Consider the following 21489-nt stretch of genomic DNA (forward strand, 5'->3'; position numbering starts at 1 on the left):
CCGCTCACTGTTTGTAATATTGAAATAGAGATTTCGATATTACTATCAACGTAATTGGGAACCTACAGGGTCACACACGACGACTAAATTGACGAGATATTTTGAAATAATAAAATCGTCTAATAGAGATTAGATGATTTAGGATGTGACTAATTAATCGGATATTTAATGAGATTAAATTTGTCGATTAATTAGACCCGATTTATTAGATTAAATGGACTAATTGATGCACGATTAATACGGTGACACATGGGCCAATGGTTTAATGACATTTACTTGGACACATGTCACTTGGAGCCTTGATTTTCCTTGTCCCACATCGGCTAGAATTGGTTTTCTTCCTTCCCCTGTTGCTTATAAAAAGGGGGCAGATTACTTTTATATATGATATATATAATGTGTGTATATGTATATACTTTTTATATATAAAAGCAACACATATTTATATGTGCTGATATATGTGTGCGTGCATATATATGCATATAAAGTATATATATAATTTGGGTTGAATTGTTCAACTCAAATTAGGTCTATTAGTCTTAAAAATTTCGGGTGTTGCATCGGTGTTTCTTTCGAGTGTTGGTCGCTAGCACCGCCGATCTCGAAAACTCGTCGACAAAGTCGGTGTGGACACCGGTAGAGGCGTCACGCGTGGGACGCTTGGTCGACAATTTTAAATATTCCAGGTACGCTTTTATTTACTCTTATTCTTCTAGTAGGTCTTGGAATTAGTTTCACGGGTAGGAAATTTTGAATTTCTGTTCCTTTTACGCTTCCGTTAGCCCCGTGGAACTAGCAACAACAACCAGAGAAGGTGTAAAAAGTCACGGAGCTTGTGTGTCCTTTGTTCGTGTGGGATTTTGTGTAGTGGGCGCCGAACTACTCAGGGATTGACACCACTAGGGCGTGGTGTGGGTTGAAGGCATTGTTGTTGCTGAGGTACTGACACCACAAGGGGATGTGGTGTGGGGTGAAGGCGACATAAGGCGTTGGGACCGCTCCATGGACAAGCCCGCAACGAGGACGTTTGCTAATTGGGTGAGGGAGATTGTCACGGGCCGGTATTCCGATCCCTCCCCAAGTGCGATAATAGAGTTCTGATGACTATGTACTGGTTGCCTTCATTATACGTGGGCTAATATGAGCTGTTATATTACAGGTACATGCTCCGGGTATTGTACATCATATCGGTTGGATATCTATATTAGCTTGTCAATCTTGAGGAAGGCTGGTCCGGGGAGCCTCGGTGCTCGTATCCCCGAACGCCCGCACGAGCATCAAACTCTGTGCCCGTGACACATGCATGTAAGACTCGAATAATAACTAAAATAACTTAATTGGACCACGAAGTGAACCATGATTTGTTATATATATATATATATATACATGCTCTGCAGAGTCCTAGCTCATCAAAAATATGCTAATTAGAATTAAAAGAAGGTGTAGAGTAATAGCGTACACACTCATTCGTCGATCTAGAGATTACAGGTTCGATACCTAGTGAAATTACCCGTGCCTCTTTATTAGTTATTTATGATCTTTCTTTCATTGTACTAAGTATTATGTCTCCTTTTTAAGAGAAAAAAATATTAATTAGAGATATGTTATAAATGCATAGCATTAAGGCGTAAATCTCACGAGATACATGGATTAGCAAATGAATCTGTACGTCCTTTCCCTTCTTTTTCTTCAAAGACACGACAAAACTCGGACTTTCAAGAAAATAAAATGAAAGAACAAAAATGCGCGTCATGATGTGAAAAAGGTCTCAATATATAATTCCTTTTTTGTTAGTAATCTTTAAACAGAAGCCCAAGAATTTCCTTTTCAAATTTACGCAAGAAGTTTCGGTGGACGAAAATTTCTTTAATTAGATCGTTAGATACAGACCATTCATTCTGTCCCACCGAAAATGACTTACAATTGATGTATGACCCGTACAAGGTAAGTTTCAAAGGATTTTTTATCCCCTTCCTTTGGGGAATTCGGGGGCTATAGCCCAGTTTTATTAAAAAAATAAAATAAGTGATATACAAGTAAGGCATGACAACCTCTATAATATCCCACAAACAATGAAAAAAAGAGCGTAGGAGGACATAAGTTCAATAATCTACGAGTCACAAGCGGAACAGTGATCGCATAATTTGCCAATCATTCGGCACAGACATTCCCATGCTCCATGCGGCTACCAGCCAATCCCCATTAAAATGTATATATATGTATATGTTTGCCCTTTTCTCTTTTCTATTGAAATAAAATTGCGAGAGATGTTATTCTCGAAATTTTAGGGAATAAAATACCCCACAGAACAATATATGCATTTTTAGTTCGGAATTCGAATTTGTATTGTCCTTCTTAAACAGATTACTGTTGCTTCCGCTCAACCATTTGCTGGTAGGCAAATCTGACCTTTCTTGGTTAGTTTTTCCTTTACAACCAAAGGAAATTTACAATATGGGCGTTCATATGGGCCGCAAGAAGCAAAACTTATTGTCCACCGAAACCACGTGCACGTTAATTAGCATCTATGAGTAAATGAAATGAAAATAATATATTGCGGGATACATGTGCATTCCTTGTATTTTCCAAATATATACACAAGGAACATACAACGAACATGCATATATCCCATAATATAATCTCGATAGGAAAACACATTTTAATATCATATACTGTATGGACCAATGATTTGGTGCAACGCGATTAACGTGATCTGGTTCTCTATATGCTTAAGTTTATGTTAATGGAGTGGAATAGTAGTGTTCTTAAAAACACACTGTAATCCAATCGATTGTATGGATATTTATCTTATTTATACTATATGGAAAGAGGGGTCACGAATTTGATATTCTGTATATCTAGTAACTATACCAATTTATTGAATATTCTTCTAAAGATATATAATTAACTAATGATATAACAAAAAGGTTTCAAATGACATGACAAATAGACTATCCTATATGTCCCAAATTGTCTAATTAAGTATAACCACTTACAATTCTAATCCAATAAATAATATATTTTGATTCTAAGGGAGACTTGTAGATGTAAAAGGAGAGGGATCGAATCTAAAAGGGTAAGAAAAGTCTCACCTATAAAAATCGAACTGAAAATCACTTGATTTTAGAACGTAGCTGGCTAAGCAAATGCCACTATATTAGATCTCATTTTCTGTATTTTAAGTCTATACTATGCTGCTCCTCGTGTTAATTAGTTGGCACTAAACTTTATTTTTTCCCATTTTGACTCTTGAGAATTAATGCTTCATCTTCAATGGAATATGGAGCTGACAATCAACTGTCAGAAATTGTGGCAATGGTATATTATTTATATATATTTATATGTATATATGTGATGTGTTTGTATGTGTAGATATTTATATAATTAATAAATGTTCTTGACCTTCAGCTAATTTTTTTTAGGATTTTGACCAATTGGAAAGTTACAAGAAAGTACATTACATCTGCAATTCACAGTTTCTAGATCACATGTTTTGAGGTATATATGTGCATGCTTTAAACGTCGAATCAAAATCTGAATGCACTATTCGTATTATTTTTTATTAAACGGGACGTTTCTTCGTGGACACACACACAAACGTAATACGTGTATATCATATTTTACATTTTATATTTTACACAAAACTAATTTTTTAACCGCACCACTTTTTCATTTTTTTTTTTATAACGGAGGTGTCCGAAGTTCGCCCAACTAATCTTCTTGTCCACGTGAACACCATGCAAACCAACATGAAATCCAAAGTGAAGTTAGTACGATGAAGCTGATGGAATCCTTGATCAGTATCTCCGTTTTATTTGCCCATCAAAAGTTCCCAATAATTGCCCTGCTTCATTGTACATGAAATTTGGTGAAGCATACCAAAAGTTCCCAATCTGGTGGAGCAGACCAGATTGCTATGAAGGTGCTTGGACACCATTCAGCAGACATCAGTATCTTCGTTTTATTTGCCCATCAAAAGTTCCCAATAATTAGTTATGGATCTAATATATACCTCATCATTCTCCAAAGTGAAGTTAGGACGATGAAGCTGATGGAATCCTTGATCAGTATCTCCATTTTATTTGCCCATCAAAAGTTCCCAATAATTGCCTTTATATATATATATATATATATATATTTGCTTTGAAATTGCCTTTTATTATATTACGCGTCTTTTTCTTCTCCTGAGATAATATTTGGTTCAAACTCTTGATTTTGTTATGATGTATTGTAAGTTTGAAATCAAATTGAATTTTGAGCATATTATATATATGTTCATGAAAGAACAATATGAAATTTGATTAAATGAGAGCGAGCTAGCTAGGAGCTGGCAGTACATACCTCGGTCTCCAATTCCTTGTTTCGAGACTTGATGCTCGAGTTCTCCTCCTCGAGCTTCTTATTTTCGGTCAAGCCCGAGCTCCACAGCCAACTGATTCTTCCACAGTGCTCATCCTCGTCCTCGCCAGCCCGTGAAGCTGCTTGGCTACCTTTCCTCGTTGGTCACTCTTCTTGCTACTCCTCGGCTTTGGTTCCAATTAGAACGAAACAAACAAACAAATAAATAAATAAAATACCCAAACTTGATTATTAATTAGTGTGCCTGCATGCATGCATTCTCTTTGTATTGAATCCTCAATGCGAATTCCTTCCATAGTTATCACTCTCTTTCTTCTTGAAAATTTATCTCTCTATCTGTAAATCTAATGCAAGTTCACTTCTCATATGTATGTATATATGGATGGGGTGGAGGGTCAGAATTACACGATATAGAGTTAACATATATTTACTAGCTACTTAAAGATGACATCACTTAAAACCAAGAATTGGGGAATGCTCAACTTTATACATTCGCTTTAAACCATCTAATGAGAATAGAGTAATTGGACATCGAAACAAAGTGTCATCTGGTTCCAGAACTAGCAAATGAAGCGGAAAAATAAGACCCCCGACAAGAAGAACTCAAGCCTCAAGTCCCGACCGGAGGTCATTGGAGAATGATGAGGTATATATTAGATCCCTACCTAGCTCTCACTTAATCAAATTTTGCTTTTCTTGTCATGACTATATATACATATATATGTATGCATACATATACTGAAATTTTGATTAGAACAACACTGTTAATAATCATTTGGTGTGTTTTTCTTTTATAATCTACTTAGTTAATAATTTGGTGCGTTATTTCCAATTGATGCACGTAAGAAATCTGAAGGAAATTTATCAAAAAAGAAATCTGAAGAAGCAGCTTTTTTGGAGGCTTCAAATGAAACAGAGATTCGAAATTATCAAGGGGCGTGTAAGTTAATTAGGAGTAAGAAATTCATAACTTTTACCAATGTCATTCAGTCGGAGTGGCTGAGCACCTCTTTTCATTTAGTAAGATTTTGTTTCGATTATTATGAATGAATAAAATCTATTGTTGGGAAAATTTTACTCTTTAGTGGGCCGGCTCGATTCAAATCTAAATTAGTCAAACACATTGAGCTACCCAATATCAAGTAATGCTTACCGGAAAAAAGAAACATAAATTAAATCAAACGGAAACGGGGTATGGAGACCCTAACGATATCTTCTAATAAGAGATGGCCTAAGCCGTTAAGAATCGAGCCAAGAAAATAAAACTCAAGTGGAAATGGAACATAACTTTTAATGTTCAGTTATTAATTAACGTTTGTATATTGGGCTGGATATCTCGTTTGACTTATGGGCCGAGCCACTAATTATTTTCTTCTCCTGCTGGGCTCGCCCCTTAAATTATTTGGAACTGTGGGCCAACTGGTTGGGCCTGCATTGCTATTGAATTGTGCCTGCGTGCATTTGTCCTTGTTTTATGGGCCGGGCTTCCTCGTGTTATTGGCTGGACCCTTGCCTATATGGATTGCGGACATCCTGAAAGTATAACGAGACGAGGTCAGAAAGTTCCCTAGCGAGACGACAATGGAACACCTTCCCTTTCATAAAACAAATGTTACGAATTGCTTTCGATGTTTCGTACATATATTTCTTGGTGAAAAATACGAGTCGAAGCCCAATGTTTCATTCTTTCGCCACTGATACTACCATCATTGTCGTCGGAAGATTGATAAAGAAGAATCTCCTCCTGCCAGAGTGTGGTCGGTTGCTATGGAAGTACATTTCTATCGGATCGTGTTTCGTCACCTATACGATGCGAATTCAGGCAAATATCACGTCCTGAAAGTAAGAAGATAATCATCTGGTCTCACCAAAAAAGACAGTAATGAATCACCCTTTCTTTCATAAAACAGATGCTACAGATTTCTTTCCATTATGTCGAATCTCAAGTATGCTAGAAAAAATAAATGAGTGAATCCCCTTAATCAAAATGCAAACAGCATTTGGCCCCGCCTGACTTATCATCCTGAACCAGTGGAAGAACGGATGCATCCCTTGGGAACTCATCGACCGACTCAAACTGATCTATAGTTCCCGTTCCCCGACGAGCAACGTTCCCCAAACAGCTTCTTTCAGAATGCCTTCTGCTTCCTGGGGCAAGACCACGACGGGTCAAGTCAAGGCCACATTCGCTGTGGAAGAGAAGGAATCGAGGTTCTCTCTCAACCAAACTGCATATAACCCGAGCTTCCGATATGGCAAAGCCATCTTCTTTACCATCGAGATCCTCTATATATGAAAACAAGTCCATCTTCTAAAACATCCAATGTCACTCCCTTCAGAAACTGCCATACCAATCCCAGTCCTCCCTTCATTCCCAACACCTCTGTAATACAGTCTCCATTCACTCTCCTTCCCTTCCAGCTGCACCAAATATGGGGACCCCACCCTCCGGTTGTCCCACCAACCTTCCCCCTCTGATGGCCTCAAAACCGGCTCTTCTCCCGGCCTCCTCCATTCCTTCAACCCATCATTCGATACTGCAAACCCGATGCTTCTTTCTCCGTTCGAGTCCACTCCTTCATATACCATAAAGTACTTCCCGTCCTTCCGGTCCCTCACCACATGGGCATTCACTGCCCCACACTCGTCAAAGCACCCTCTCCTCCCTCCCAAGATCTTCCCAAGCTTCACCCACTTGATCCCATCCCGTGATCTCGCGATCCCAATGCAGAGTTCTCCCATCTCCTTGTCAAAGGAGTGGTAGTACATCCTCAAATCTCCATTGCTGTGGAATACTACAGTGGGGCTGGACACGAATAAAGAATCCCACTCATTCTCGACCCCAACATCGAAAAGGGCCCCGCTGTGGTGTTCCCCTTCGATCCTAGCCCAGTGCCTCCCGTCCTGACTAATTGCTAGCCCAGGCAGGGACTGGAAAATGTTGCCATTATCAGAACGACCACAGACCCTCTCCGGGTTCTCAAGATCGAAATCCAATGAATTCTCCAAATAATTAACCTTCTCGGAGCTATACCCCGTGTAGTACATCCAATAAACAGCACCGGCAGCCCTGACCTTGCTGCTAGACATGACCACTACCTCACACGGCCTAATGCCAGCCGTATCGAAAGCCCACCAGTCCTTGCTACACCTCATCACAAGGCCGGCGTGCTCGGGCGATCGGACCTCCCGCTCCCAGTGGGCCCCATTGCTCGATACCGCCAGCCCGATCGAGTCCAAACCATCAAGTTCCCCGCCGGAACTCCCATGGTACCACATGTACCACCTCTCCTCATCATCGCTCAGGAACCGCTTCACCACGGGGCTCCCGACCTCGGCCGAGTCCCAAGAACTTTCCGGGCCCAAATCAAGGACCAACCCTCTAGAGCAGGACACTATTTGAGAAGAAGACGAAGGTGATGATGATGATGGCGGGGAAAAAGACCGGCATTTGTCGGTTAAGGATTGGAATTCTGTACTAGGATTGGGTTCATTACCAGGTGGGTTCTGGTCCTGCTCACTGTTGCTGCTGCTGTTGGCGTTTGTGTTGGGTTTTGGGGAGCAATGAGTGGCGATGGAGAGAAGGGTGCTGGTTCTTGTGTTGTGTCTGAAGGTGAGAAAAATGGCAACTTTGGGGTTGACCTGCTTCCATGGAGGAGGAAAGGAGGAAGGAGGGTGAAGGTGATGAGACAACCTGTGAGGAAGGGAGGTCGAGGGGAAGTTCAGTCTGTTCATGGCAGTGCAAGAGGCTGCTGCTTCCATGTCTGGTCTCTCTGCAGTGTCAAACGAGAGGCTGAGAAGCCAGTGGAACTTATTATAATAGCTGGTGGCGTGGCGATGATGATGTGGTCTGATAATAGAGTCATATATCTTGGCTGTACTATGGGACTGTAGAGCATTTCTAGCCTCAAATTCTTTTGAACTCAAATTCTGGGAATCAGGTGCTCAACAGTGGATAAATGGGGGCGATGGTTTGTTCGCGGCGCGGGGAGTGATTCCATTCCGAATCCAACAGTTGGGACGCCTATACCGGGACGATAGAATTTTCTGTGCATATGTGGTACCTTTTAATCCCAAGGTTTTCTAGCACATTATAGAATTTGCTTCCATCTTGTTATTGGACGATGTCATCTATCCAGAGTTATACTTGATAGGGTATAGCGTAGTCGGCTGGGATCAAGTTGCATCAACCCAAAACTGAAGCATCCGACAAGGACCACGACTCCGCACCTATTTGAACGACCCTAATGTAGACCTAGTACGCTCCAACCACATGAGGACTTGGCGTGACCTCCGCTTGCCACACAAAAGGGAATGACTCACCGATCTCCCCCACTCCTTGCTCGGGGGGGCTCGACGAGCCTACCCTATGAAGAAGACCGAACGAGCCTCCCCACCACGGAGGGCTTGTCAAGCCCTCCAAAGAACGGAGCATAGGCGCGCGGACGCTTGTAAGCGCAGAGGCATGGACGCGCGGAGTCACGTAGGTGCGAAGGCGCATAGGCGCGGAGGCGGAGGCATGTAGGCACGAGTGCTTACCCCATAAGCAAAAGGCTTCACGAGCCCTTCCCGGGAAAGGACCCAACAAGCCACTCCCTGAAAGGGTTTAACAAACCCTTTCCCTCTCAAAGGGGCTTGACGAGCCCTCTCCCCCCCCTCGAGAAGGGCTCGACAAGCCCTTTCCTCCCAAAAGGGCTCAAAGGGGATAGATGAACCCTTTCCTCCAAAAGGGGTCGACAAGCCCTTCCCTCGAAATGGCGTGGGAGGTGTAGGTGCGGAGGCATAAGGCACATAGGTGCGGAGGAGTAGGCGCAAAGACGTGTAGACAAGGACGCATAGAAGCGAACGCGCATAGGCACGGACACATAGAAAGGCACGCGCATAGGCGCGAACGCCTACCCCACAAGCAAAAGGCTTGACGAGCCCTTTGCTGGAAAGTACTCAACAAGAAACTCCCCGAAAGGGTTTCCTCTCAAAGGGGTTCGACGAGCCCTTTCCCCCTAAAAGGGCTCAACAAGCCCTTTCCCTTTAAAGGGCTCGACAAGCCCCTCTCTTTCTCAAAGGCACTCGACTAGCCCTTTCCCTTGAAAGGGCTCGACGAGCTATTCCTCTTGAAAGGGCTCGATGAGCCACTCCTTAAAACAGCTCTACGAGCCCCTTCCCCCAAAAGGGCCCGACAAGCCCTTCTCCTCGATAGGGCTCGACAATCCCTTTTTCTTTCAAAGAGGCTCGGCAAGGGGGGCTTGACGAACCCCTCCCTGAGGCCTGACCAGCCTTTTCCCCCAAAAGGGATCGACGAGCCCCTCTCAGGAAAAGACTCAACAAGCCCTTTCTAGAAAAGGAATTGTCAAGCCCCGAACTTAATGGTGTGCTCCACCAAGTTAGACGAGCACAGGCCCCACTTAACCCATGGAGATTGAAGTCTAAAAGTTGAGGTGACAGCTCAGATATCATCAAGTATATTCTCTTGGAATATATATAGTTTCACTCATCATATATTTGGTAAACTCATACTCTTTTTATTTTCTCTCAAGCACTGCTGCTCTCACTATCTATCTCTTCCCCTATAACTTTGACTTGGGCGTCGAAAGGGTTCCTCGGGGAGCACCTCCCGAACCCCGAGTTGACCTTGTGTTTAGTGGTCTAGGAAGCTAAAGGAAGTCACAGATTACAAGATTGGGTCACCCAGCTCGAAAATAAAGAAAGTTTGTTCGTGGTGGGAGGCGTTGAGATATGTTGTCCCACATCGAAAAATTGATAAAGAAACCACAAGCTTATATGAGGTTTGAGTCCAGTAACCTATAAGGTTAAGCTTTTGGGTTGCAGATAGGCTCAAGTTCGTGTAGGCTCAAGTGGGTATTTTACATGGTATCAGAGCGGGTTATGCTTCCACGCCCTCATGTGGGCTCACACCACGCCAGATTCGATTTCGAGGTAGCCAAGAATGCACCTCATGTTAATCAGACCCAAGAGTGGTCCGGTCCAGTTCCGAGATAACTAAAGGTGAACCTCTAGTTAGGCCCGAGTGTGGAGCTTGATACTAGTTTGGTATTTGTCCCCCTTGCCCGAGCACGGAAGAGGATGCCCGGCTCGGGTCAGTTGTTAAGGGCGGGTATTTAAGGCACGTGTTGGACCACACGTTGTCACGTGAGGGCGGGTGTTGAGATATGTTATCCCACATCGAAAAATTGATAAAGAAATCACAAGTTTATATGAGACTTGGGTCCAGTAACTTATAAGCTAAGTTTTTGGGTTGCAAATGGGTTCAAGTTCATGTAGGTCCAAGTGGGTATTTTACAGGAGGATCCAATCCAAGGCTTTTTTCCTCATCAATACAAGCATAGTACCCAAATTCATTAACCTAAAGGATGTTCGATCGCCTAGAACTGATAACTATTAAACCTGTGCCATCTTAGGCATAAGAAAAATCGAAAATATAGAGGTTCCTTGCTGAGAAACTTAGGCTACCTTAATTGACAGGAGAAAAAGGGAAAAAGCACGAGGAAGAACTACCTTATTGGAACTGCTCTTCGTACTTTCTCTCTGTCAGGTTCTTTGCGTACAAATGCCAAGAAAAGAATTTCCATTCAATGACTTTATCCTACTTTGAATTTGACATTGATGTACTATAAACCGAAGTTTACTGCTGAGAGACTCTTTTCTTGTGTCACAGCTGTAAAATTACCCAGTCCGATTAGAGAACCGTTCTATCGTTACTTTTTCCTTAATTCATTTTTTTGTTCGTGCTTTTTTTTTTTCCCTAGTTAGTCTCGCTCTCTCCGCAGAAATAGTGAAATGCGAACCGAAGGTTATCTTTTTTCTCACTTTGGAGACATAAAGAGACTACCTTGCTTGCCCCTGAAGGAAAGTAGCTTGTTGAGTTCTTTCTTTCTTTCTTTCTTTTCTCGTTCTTGCCTGCTCAGCAGAGATTAATTCCGCTAGAATTTGCTCACTTCTGCAGTAAAATGTCGGCGGAGGTTTCATTTCCGATGAGATGACGAAAAGTGAAATGCTTGGCACTGTATGCGAATAAATTCCACCAGAAGACATAGCAGGCATTAGTGTTTTTTTCTAGTTTCAGAGCACCATCGTCTTCACGGAAGCATTCAGCGCCTTCGGATAATGATCTCCTGAAGACAGCAGCACAGCGTGATTCTGATCTATCAGTGTTATAATAACTCAATAAAGATAAAGATTAGATGCTCCGGAATGAACCAATCATAAGGTATCAGATCATCAGCAAACACATAGAAATTCTAATATTTTGTTCGGTTACAGAAAGTACCATCTTGTACACTGCAAATTTTCTAGCATATAATAGCAAATAGCTACAAAACTTTATTATCACGAGCATCCCAACTTCAATGAAAGAAGAGTATTTAGTGGTCACTTCCTCGCATTCTCTCCATCCTCTCTGCCGCTTGCTCCTGTTTCATCTTAATGAGAATTTGGCGGATCTCGGGATTGTAGAAACGGTCTCGGACATACTTCCTTTCCTCGGCCTGTATCTCTTTGATGGCACTCGGGTACGGATTAGGAGGCGGCTTCTTTCCTAGAAGCTTGGAGATTTGTTTCAGCCGAGAATATGCCTTCTTCCTCCCCTTCTTCTCAAGACGATATTCCATCTAAATAAATGGAAGCGCAAGCAATTATAGTCGGCAAATAGCATGAGAAATAAGATCAATATGGAAGAGCTTTCAATCTTCTTTTCCTTTTTTCCCTTTAACCTTGGGGTAACCTAAACAGAATAAACAGCTTACATCGGCTACGGCCATAGCTTCCTCTTCATGAACTCCTTGTTCCTTCAGTTCAAGAACCCGCTGGCCGAAAACACGAGCTGGAGGGGGATTAAAGCCAACAAACCTGTTCAGACATAAGGCAATAACGAAGTAAGCATTTCTTTAACTAAGTGGAACTACATAGTGTGTTGGCTGTAGGCAGTATCTAAAGTCTCTTAGTACTTCAACTCTGATGCACATCACAAATAGGAATCACATTGATGAAGGAAACTGACCGGAGCAAACAATGAAATAGAACACCGAAAATAGTGACAGAAAACGTTCATGATCCGTCTATCTGATCCAATGCTTAGACAGGCACATAACAATGAAGGGCAGACAATTGCATGCTTCAATCATATAGATCCTCAAAGAATTAAAATGGACAAAGATTAAAAATTCTCAATACAATTACATGTTCCAGTCATACAGACACTCAAAGGCTCCGAGCGGTAAAGCAAGTCACGAACAAGCAACTGCGAGAGAAATGAAAGAATCGCCATAGACAACACATTTAAAAGAAGATTTACATACTTGATGGCATCCTCATGCTTCGAATCAGGGTGCCTCTGGAAGAACTTCTTGACGTAAACATCCTCGGGGAGCGTGATCGTCGAAACTTTGCCAACCCGAGGAAATGTCGCGGGTGGTGACCTGGGAGACAATCAGACGAGCAGTGCATCAGAAATATTCTTTTTTAGAGCCTGCAACTATGCTGCTAACAAGGTTCAGTAGTAATGGCACGCCCCTGCTCGAAAATCATGTTCACAAACCCGATTTCGATGCTTAACGATACGCTATACAACAAATACCGGCAGCAGGTCTCACACAAATCCTCATGGAGGGACAAACAGAGGGTCATGAGCACATAATCTTTACAAAATTCGAACCAGAAAATATGAACTCTGAGAATGCACATGGCTAAACAAAGGGTCGCATAAAAAAGCATAACTTTCAGCTTCACCATAGCTCCAGTCCTTCTGCAATTTCAAGAACAAAGACTGAACTTTTACATGGGCAAGCTCGGAAATGGAAATCCAATCTCGCAAGAAATCACACTCAACCAAGAAAATCAGCTAACACAATAGAAAATCTGTGGATACAGGAAGATGAGCAAATCCAAACGAGCACTGGAGATTGAGGGGGAGAGAGGGAACTGACTGCTGCATAGCTTTGAGCCAGACGGGCTCGGTCTTGGCCAAGCCCTTGACGAGATTCCTCGTCCGAGTGAGCAGATCCCCTTTCATGAACGACATCGCTTGCTCTTCCTCTTGGTTTCCTCCTCCTCCTTCCTACTCTCTCAACTCTTCCTCTTGGCCACCACCGTCGCCGTCGTCGTCTTCGTCAGTTCTTCTTCCGCCGCCGAGGCTGCTGCTGTTGCTGTTGTTTTGGTTATTGGGCTCGACATCTTGACTTATGGGCCGGGCTTAATTGATTTATGGGCTTCATTGCAGTTTGACCCATTTTTAGTAGAGCCCAACACTGCGATCACACAACGGACTGTAATTGATAGTCATGCAAGTCTTTTGGCGTTCGATTACCAGTTAAATGTTTTGCCGGCATTTCCAAGTTTGGCATGATAGTTTAATCAGGTATACAAGTAAAGTTCATGGATGTACGGGTCATCTTGTGCAGCATCTTCATTCCGCGCAACTGGTTTCGACTTCTTCTGAAAGTGTTGCTTCTGGAGTTCAATCACATTGCTTGACCGATGACTCTGCCCAGCGCCCGCTAACCTTAAGTACATAAGCGCACATGATATGAGAGCACATAGTCCACGCCTTGATCGGAAAATGCTGTAAGGTAGCCTATACATGCGTAGGAAAGGTCTACCTCATCAGGTTCGTATGAGTCATTGCTTCATCAAGTTTGCTCGATTAAGAAGATCGCTATACAACATTGATCTCATTATGCTCCTCAATTTATCTTTTGATAGTTAGCCATACCCGTACCTGTAGCCGATAATTTATCTTAGAGTGACGGAATTGGAGAGTAAATTCAGTATTAAACCAGAAGAAGAATGAACCTTTGTTCAGTTAATGAATCAAGAACCATAACACTGAATTCGCTGATGAAATTACTTTATCAATTGGTAATTTAAGGTGAAGAGGATCGGAACCTACAACAATCTGAAAGAAAAAGAATTTTACCCGCACTTAATTTCGATCTAAACCAAACTTCTCGAATCAAACAATCTAACAAATAATATATCGGATCAGATTTAATGTCGCATTCTAGACCTGTCAAGAATTCGCCCCGAGCCTACAATTCCTGATGGCCCTCAACAACCTTAAGCCCCCAGCTTATGTCCTCGCAATGCCTCACATGAGGAACAACCGCTCCCGTGTCAATCCCCCTCTTGGCCTTGCAGTCATAAAATGGAGGAGCATGGAAACACGGCTCCATCGACATAGCCCGCCCACATGGCGGGTTCGGAGTCGTTCGGTTCTCGGGCTTCACGAGGATCCATGGCTTCAGGCCACCGAGGCCTTGTGCCACATACCCGAAGGTCGACCAGGAGCTTGTGACCAGAACATCGGAGAGGCTAAGGAGGTACATTTCTGCCCAGGCTTTTCGATTGTGCAGAGGTTTCTCTGTCTGCTGGTGACCCTCGTGGCTCGGCTGGTAAATCCCAACCATCTCCCCTGTAACTGTCGGGTGCATCCAGTACATGCTTTTCAGATTCTCAGCGTATCCCAAATTTAAGGAGGTAACTAGAACAGCTTTCAGCTTTGAGCTCCCAGAAGGAGCTGAAACTGTCCCACGCACGTTCACTTCAGGAAGGAGCTTCTCCTTCTGGGTGCAGGCTATTATCTGATCCATCACATAGGGGAAAGGCCCATCGCCGGAGTCAAAGGTTCTTACTTGAATGCCGACCCTTTCGTCTGCTCGAGCCAAGTAAGAGTTGAAGTACCTAGCGATCAGACCCCACACGTGATTTGAAGGGTGGAAGAGGTACCTACCTAAATGGTGGAAAATGGTTTCTTTCTCGGGGAAAAGATTGAACAGCTCTCGCTCGAAGGATGGCATCAAGAAGAGAGACGGAATGAAGTAGTTATCAGACTTGATGATCAACCAAGGAACCTTCTCGATTGCTCGTTGGTCCTCATCGCAGAAGAAAAGCTTGTCGTGATCATTATAATCATGAACCAAGTGGAGGTATAGGTATGCAGGTAGCGGCTTTTCTGGATGGTAGATCATATTATTCTTTAGCAAGTTACCGTGACAATTGGGGGAGCTCTGACCGAAGCTGTTGAACTGATTTGCAATCGGGAAGTCCTTTGGGAGTAACCATGATGCTTCTGGAAAGGGCTCGCAGAAGAGATCCACCATGTCTTTCCCTTGGTCGATGAGCAGGACTCGGTTTGTGAGGAGGGCATAGAGGAATGAAGAAGAGAGAGTCAGGATCCTATTACCCAATCCACTGAAGGATATCCAGACAACGTATTTGCATTCCGTGGACCCAACCGCGCGGTCGGACTTAAGATCCTCCAGGGCCTTCTTGTAGGGCTCGGAATGGGGCCCGCATCGCTTGTGGAGACTCTCGTAGTTTCTCAGTCGGGAAATGAGGTACGATGATGGCTTGTGGGGTGATGGTCTGCGGTAGGATGAAGATTGGTATCTGCTCAAGCACGAGCCCTCATCAAAACCAGAAGCAAGAAGCCCGCCAAGCAACTCGTCCCGAGGCTGTCCTGCGCCTCTGCCAGCAGATTTAGAGGAAACATCATCTGATCAAAAGAACCCAAAGAGAGGTTATAAACAGAAAAGCTGGAGTTAAACGGCATAGAGTAAAAAGCCACCCCTTTCGATAACACAAATCATAATGTAACTTCTTATCGGCCTTAGTCCCGACTATCATACGCGCAAAGAAAATGGTCGACAAAAGTCGGATAAAATGTGATTTTCCTTCTGCAGGTTGCATTTACCAGGGACACGTAAACGAATCGGATGGTAGCATAATGTGAAAAAAGGCTCGATAAACCGCACAAAAAAGAGAATCACATCACTGATGAATTCCGGGAAACCGATGCCAACTGATCTAACTGAGAATAACAATAACAGCTCCAATAGGAAACTCTAAGCTATCGACCGAATCAAGCGAGAAGAAATGTACTGCGGTTGGATTGGAATCATCGGTCAAGGAAGAAACTATTCCCGAATCTCGAATCGAATCTAAGCACCCAATGCAATTACCATAAGGGACGATCTCTCGATGCAGAATTCGAAAGTCAGTGCGGTTCGACCTGAATCGGAGAGGGAAGTATTCTGAGCACTTCCCGAAGCAGAGACCTCAGCATTCTGCGCGTCTTTCTTCTCCAACACCCCAGCGTCCGCGAACAGGGAAGCTCGATCGGAGGGCCTATTATCGCGGAAAAAGATGGAAAGCAGCACCAGGACCGGGAGGATGATCAGAGCGGTGGCCAGGATCCGGCTCACATTAACGGCCCGGCCCCCGCGGGGCTGGGCCTTTAGCAAGGCGGTGGAGCGGGGGTCAGTGGCCATTGACGGCGGGGGCGACGGCCGCCTCCTGAAAGCGCTCAAATCCATGGCAGAGGAGCCTTCATCGGGAAACTTATGCACAAACACCAGCAGCTGCCCTTCTGATCCGGAGGTCGAATCAACGAGTCTGGTAGAGAGAAATGCGGGAAGCAGAGCAGAAAAGTCGGTGCCTTTGGTTTTGGGCTGCGACTGGCTGCTTCCAGTCAAACACTCAACGTGGGTGACTAATCATCGGTTTCAGCATTTCCATTTTGCGCATTAAATAAAATCTGAAAACGGAAAAGAACAGCGGTCTGCATCGAAGAAGAAGACGAAGAAGAAGCCCGACCGCCATTAAATGCATCTTCATATGGTCAGTTTTCCTGAGGCCTCAGGTTGTCAGGAGTACAAATATTACCGGTTCATAACAAATATGTTTAAAGAATAGGATAATAGCGCCATATAGCCTAACGTTTGAAGGAATTTTTAGTTCTAACCCAAACTTGATTTTTTACCTGAGATATCTCAACGTTGACGTGTTGGTTTCAAATCTATCCCGACGCTAACTTTCCGTCCAAAATTGACGGAATTGCACACGTAACACGTTAATTTTGTAACAAGTGTCGGGATAGATGTAAAATTAACGTGTCACGTGTGCAATTCCGTCAATTTTGAACGGAAAGTTAGCGTTGGGATAGATTTAAAACCAACACGTCAACGTTGGGATATCTCAGGTAAAAAATCAAGTTTGGGCTAAAACTAAAAATTCCTTCAAATGTTAGGCTATATGGCGCTATTAACCCTAAAGAATATTACCCGTAATTTTAAAAATGAAAATCTATCTCAGTGAAAATTCAAGTTATCAATATTTTTAAATGGTAATCCACCAGAAGTTACTAAATGGCGTTTTTTTCCGCTGATTTTGATATGTGATTTATTTGAAGTTATTTTTTTTCCATCTAAATCAATTATAAGCTGAATTTCTGTTATTGTTATCTTTTAATATATTCCATCAAAATGAGAACAAAAACTATCAAGACTAAAATTGGTTAAAGAACTCAGGAATAATTGTTTGGATATTTCAAACATTTACTCCGTTTGGTTTCGCAATCGAATTTTAAAATTTTAACTCTAATAACTCTACTCATTACACAACAAAAATCAACCCTTCAAAATAAAAAAAAGTGGAGTTCATACATAAATTATCATACACCTCCATTATACTCAATTCAATTTTTAATATTAAATTCTCTCAACTATTCATTACTTTTTTACATTTTTTCTCATAATTCAACAAAACAATCATTACAACCCAATTAAAATCAAAATTCAACTCAACTCAACTCTAAAACCAAACACATAAATGTTTCATACTTTATAGTTTATACATCATTTTTGATAACTCAAAATAAATTAAAATATGAACAAAACTAAATTCAAATTAATATATTCTATAAGTTGTAAATATGTATAACTTTATGGTAACTTTTATCGCGAGAACTACTAATATATATATATATATATATATATATCAATAACTAAAAAAAAGTATTAGGATAGAGTTCATAACACAATTAATCATTAATCATTAATGTTGCTCACTTTTTCATCCATTACCATGACCACCTTTTTTTTTTGGCTAATATAATAAAAAAGCTGTCTTTTTTTTAACCACATTTAGCATCCTTCAGTAATTTTGTTATAATCTCTTCACATTTAGCGGAGTAAATATTCGATAAGTATTACTTATTCAATTAGCTGTGTAACATTCAATAAAAATGTCTGAAAGTTAAAAACTGACCCCATAATAAGCTCACAAATTTCCATTTACAAACATTTAGATTGGTTCTTACTCATCTAAAGTGGATGAGTAATATTAATTCAATATTTTCTCCCTTTAGAGGTCCTTGCATTGTAATCTTTTTTTCATCTTTAATTTAGAAAATAAATTATAAAAGGATGATTAAAATAGAATCAGGCAAAACATAATTCAATCACGTAAAATACATCATCATAGAATTTCAATTCTACTTATATATACTCCACCTCGTCTGGGTGGGGTTTTAGGGTTTTATTGCTTAAAATTTCATCGGTTAAACCCAATCTAAAATTATGTAAAAATGTTTTGGCCCGGCGATAGGATCGCCTTCGGATCAAACATCATCTTCCTCCTCGCAAACATCCCCCATTTCTTCCCAAAATGCCTCTTCCACTCCTCTTGCGTCTCGAAATTCCAGAGATACAGCTTGTAATCGAATGCATTATCTTCGCATACCTTGATGATCTCCTTATCCTGCGAGATCATTCTCCCGACCGATGGTTCGTTAGGTATTGGAAGACCTAACCGAAGAATGGACACTATGTAGAAGATTTCTGCCTCGGGCAACACCAGGGACGTCCGATTGTCGAAATTGCGACGTAAAACCGGGTATACCAACAGCCTCCCACCAATGCCGTCCTTTAGTATTGTCTTGAACGCGGCGTGGTCGAATTCGGCAATGTCCGTCCTCGACAAGAAGATGTTCAACCAACGGTGGGGCTTGTCCCATGCGCCTTCGGCCCTCGCCGCTTGTTCTTCCCACTTCACCCGCAGCAAGAAGTCCCTATAACTTACGTCCGCTTGGAAGTCCAACCCCTCGACGTATCTCAGCTGACGTAGCAAACTGTCCACCGTCACATCGATTGCTGTTCGGCTGTCGTACTTCTTGTAGTGGAGCGTAACTTCTAAGCAGTATAGCATCGGGCCTGCACTTTGAGGTATCAAATCCGAGTTAAATGTTTGATTCGGGTGCAAGGGCACCGAGGGCCATCCGTTGAACGGGTCGTCACCGTTCACTACTACGATCCCTTCAATATAATCAAAAGATTGTCCTTCCGGGGCAGTGACCAGCGATTCGGCGTCCTGAGTGAACTCATCAAAATCGGTATAGACCAGCCTTATCCACCTCACCATGTCGGGGGCCGGTTGAAGCAGTATCTGGGCCCGAGTGATGATGCCAAACTGGCCAAGCCCGCCAAGGGCTCCGAAGAACAATTCCGCGTTCTCCTTCTCGGAGCAGACGACCCGCTGTCCTTTCCCCGTGATGACTTCCAACTCCGCCACGTTCGACGTTTGCGGGCCAAACCTAAAAGTGTGACCGCCGACCCCCGCATTGGACAGTGTCCCACCAACCGTGAGCCTAAGGTAGTCCGTATTCGACCTCGGGGACAGGCCTTGCGCAAGGCACCAGTCGAGGACATCCTCCCATAATGCCCCTCCCGGTACGTCCGCATAGTAAGTAGACCCATTGGCTTTGACTAGCCCGAAGTGGCCCGACTCCACGGAACGCATGTCTATGACGAGGCCACCTTCGGCCATGGCCTGGCCATTGATCGAGTGGCCGTTGCCTCTGGCCGCCACAGTCAAGTCATCTGAAATGTAAGCCAACCTAACGATCCTGGCTAAGTCATCAGACTTTGAAATTGCTAGGAAAGCCAATGGTCTCACAGAGACAATGCCACCGAAATCCTTAGCGGCTAAGTCGTAGTACGTGCTGCTGGCACCTATTCCTTGGACATCTATGGCCGCAATTATACACATAATTACGATCAATGTTCCTACTCTAATTGCCATGGTTTCAGTTGATTGGAAGGAATTGTAGGGAGGATGACAATCTAATATCCAACTTCAATTTTTACACTAGGCGACTATGCCAAAAGAATATATGCATGAACCTATATCTATATATTATATAAAACTCATTTACAAGCAATAATAAATGTTATATTTAATGATCGATAGTCCCATTTATGTCAATATCTATGTATATAATGACGATCAATGTTCCTCCTCTAATTTCCATGGTTTCAGTTGATTGGAAGGAATTGTAGGGAGGATGACAATCTAAATATCCAACTTCTAATTTTACCCTAGGCGACTATGCCAAAAGAATATATGCATGTACCTATATCTATATATTATATAAAACTCATTTAAAAGCAACAATAAATGTTATATTTAATGATCAACAGTCCCATTTGTGTCAATATCTGTGTATATATATATATATATATATATATTAAAAATAACAAAAGAGAAATCATCGACCATACATGTGACGTGAGAATCATTAACCAATACTACTATAATATGGTGGATTATGAATCTGCACGATGGAAAATTTTATTATCTTTCCCGACTACATTATGGACGAAGATGATGATTCAATATTTTCATCACATCATCGACATTAGTGGATATGTATGCGGATGTGGTCGAAGAATAATATCAATATGAACATTTTTATATAAAAGAAAATCTGACTAATGTAGTAATTTTCAAGATTTCTCCAAATCGGGGCATATTTGTGAATCAAGTGTCAAATACCATCTTACTTACCCTCTATTTCTTGCTACTTTACTCCGCGAGGAGTTACGAGCTCAATGAGGCAAGTCATGCCATTGCCGATGAACACTTGTCTTAACTAAAGTTAATTCGGTCATTTTATTTGATATAAGTACGTTGGTTCTAACATGACTGAACCAAAATGCAAAATAAGAATGGTCTGTTCATAAGATGGCGTGGTAAAATGCCAAATAATTTTTTAATATCCAACACCAAATTGTGAAAAAGATTCTTTTTCTTAGGTGAAGAAGACAAGTTTCCTAAAAGAGAAAATCGCTTTTCTTTTTTCCGCCGAGGATGTCAATAATCAATAAGATAATAATATTTGAATATTCTATTTTAATTAAATAAGGTTTTCAGTAATTATTGCAAATATTATTTGACCTTTTTGTCCCCCCCTTTTTTTTTTGCTTGAAATAGACTGTTTCGAGCAGTGTTATTAGAACCGGACGAGATGTTGAACCGGTCGAGGTATAGGTTCATGGGTTC

At 42.1% G+C, this 21489-nt stretch overlaps 4 protein-coding genes and 1 long non-coding RNA gene across 7 annotated transcripts; 1 reads left to right on the forward strand and 4 right to left on the reverse strand.

Annotated features, from left to right (window-relative positions):
- The first annotated feature begins 624 nt into the window (after positions 1 to 624).
- LOC116199956 lies at positions 625 to 1632 on the forward strand. Of its 2 annotated transcripts, none has more exons than XR_004155617.1 (3): positions 625 to 686; positions 783 to 1081; positions 1160 to 1632. It is a non-coding gene; the product is annotated as an uncharacterized LOC116199956 (long non-coding RNA). The 2 variants fall into 2 exon arrangements; XR_004155618.1 differs by having other exon boundaries at positions 869 to 1081.
- Positions 1633 to 6238: 4606 nt separating this feature from the next.
- On the reverse strand, positions 6239 to 8397 carry LOC116199853. Its single transcript, XM_031530409.1, has one exon. It carries the CDS (start codon positions 8119 to 8121, stop codon positions 6646 to 6648), a length of 1476 nt encoding a protein of 491 aa, XP_031386269.1. The 5' UTR covers positions 8122 to 8397; the 3' UTR covers positions 6239 to 6645.
- Positions 8398 to 11566: 3169 nt separating this feature from the next.
- Positions 11567 to 13609, reverse strand: LOC116199935. Its single transcript, XM_031530524.1, has 4 exons — positions 13299 to 13609; positions 12672 to 12791; positions 12120 to 12222; positions 11567 to 11984 (listed from the first exon to the last, which is right to left on the reverse strand). Exons 1-4 carry the CDS (start codon positions 13391 to 13393, stop codon positions 11739 to 11741), a joined length of 564 nt encoding a protein of 187 aa, XP_031386384.1. The 5' UTR covers positions 13394 to 13609; the 3' UTR covers positions 11567 to 11738.
- Positions 13610 to 14173: 564 nt separating this feature from the next.
- LOC116199834 (galactoside 2-alpha-L-fucosyltransferase-like) lies at positions 14174 to 16978 on the reverse strand. Of its 2 annotated transcripts, XM_031530382.1 has the most exons (3): positions 16382 to 16978; positions 15101 to 15865; positions 14174 to 15022 (listed from the first exon to the last, which is right to left on the reverse strand). In XM_031530382.1, the coding sequence occupies exons 1-3, from the start codon at positions 16683 to 16685 to the stop codon at positions 14400 to 14402; spliced, it is 1692 nt and encodes a 563-aa protein (XP_031386242.1). In that variant the 5' UTR covers positions 16686 to 16978; the 3' UTR covers positions 14174 to 14399. The 2 variants fall into 2 exon arrangements, with proteins under 2 accessions (XP_031386242.1, XP_031386241.1); XM_031530381.1 differs by having other exon boundaries at positions 14174 to 15865; positions 16382 to 16977.
- Positions 16979 to 18700: 1722 nt separating this feature from the next.
- Positions 18701 to 20288, reverse strand: LOC116199848 (cytokinin dehydrogenase 7-like). The gene has a single exon (XM_031530401.1). The coding sequence runs from the start codon at positions 20227 to 20229 to the stop codon at positions 18727 to 18729; it is 1503 nt and encodes a 500-aa protein (XP_031386261.1). The 5' UTR covers positions 20230 to 20288; the 3' UTR covers positions 18701 to 18726.
- Between the last annotated feature and the right edge of the window lie 1201 nt (positions 20289 to 21489).

Source organism: Punica granatum, chromosome 3 (assembly GCF_007655135.1).
Source record: "Punica granatum isolate Tunisia-2019 chromosome 3, ASM765513v2, whole genome shotgun sequence".
Taxonomy (NCBI): domain Eukaryota; kingdom Viridiplantae; phylum Streptophyta; class Magnoliopsida; order Myrtales; family Lythraceae; genus Punica; species Punica granatum.

Bases quoted from the DNA above. Each gene is read 5' to 3' on its own strand.
- LOC116199834 (XM_031530381.1), bottom strand. From the start codon at position 16,685: ATGGATTTGAGCGCTTTCAGGAGGCGGCCGTCGCCCCCGCCGTCAATG. The intron at 15,866-16,381 runs GTCGAACCGCAC...TCTTTTGATCAG, and splicing joins TACTTCCCTCTCCGATTCAG to ATGATGTTTCCTCTAAATCT.
- LOC116199853 (XM_031530409.1), bottom strand. From the start codon at position 8,121: ATGGAAGCAGCAGCCTCTTGCACTGCCATGAACAGACTGAACTTCCCC.
- LOC116199848 (XM_031530401.1), bottom strand. From the start codon at position 20,229: ATGGCAATTAGAGTAGGAACATTGATCGTAATTATGTGTATAATTGCG.
- LOC116199935 (XM_031530524.1), bottom strand. From the start codon at position 13,393: ATGTCGTTCATGAAAGGGGATCTGCTCACTCGGACGAGGAATCTCGTC. The intron at 12,792-13,298 runs GTCAGTTCCCTC...ATTGTCTCCCAG, and splicing joins TGGCTCAAAGCTATGCAGCA to GTCACCACCCGCGACATTTC. The intron at 11,985-12,119 runs GTAAGCTGTTTA...CCATTTATTTAG, and splicing joins AAGCTATGGCCGTAGCCGAT to ATGGAATATCGTCTTGAGAA.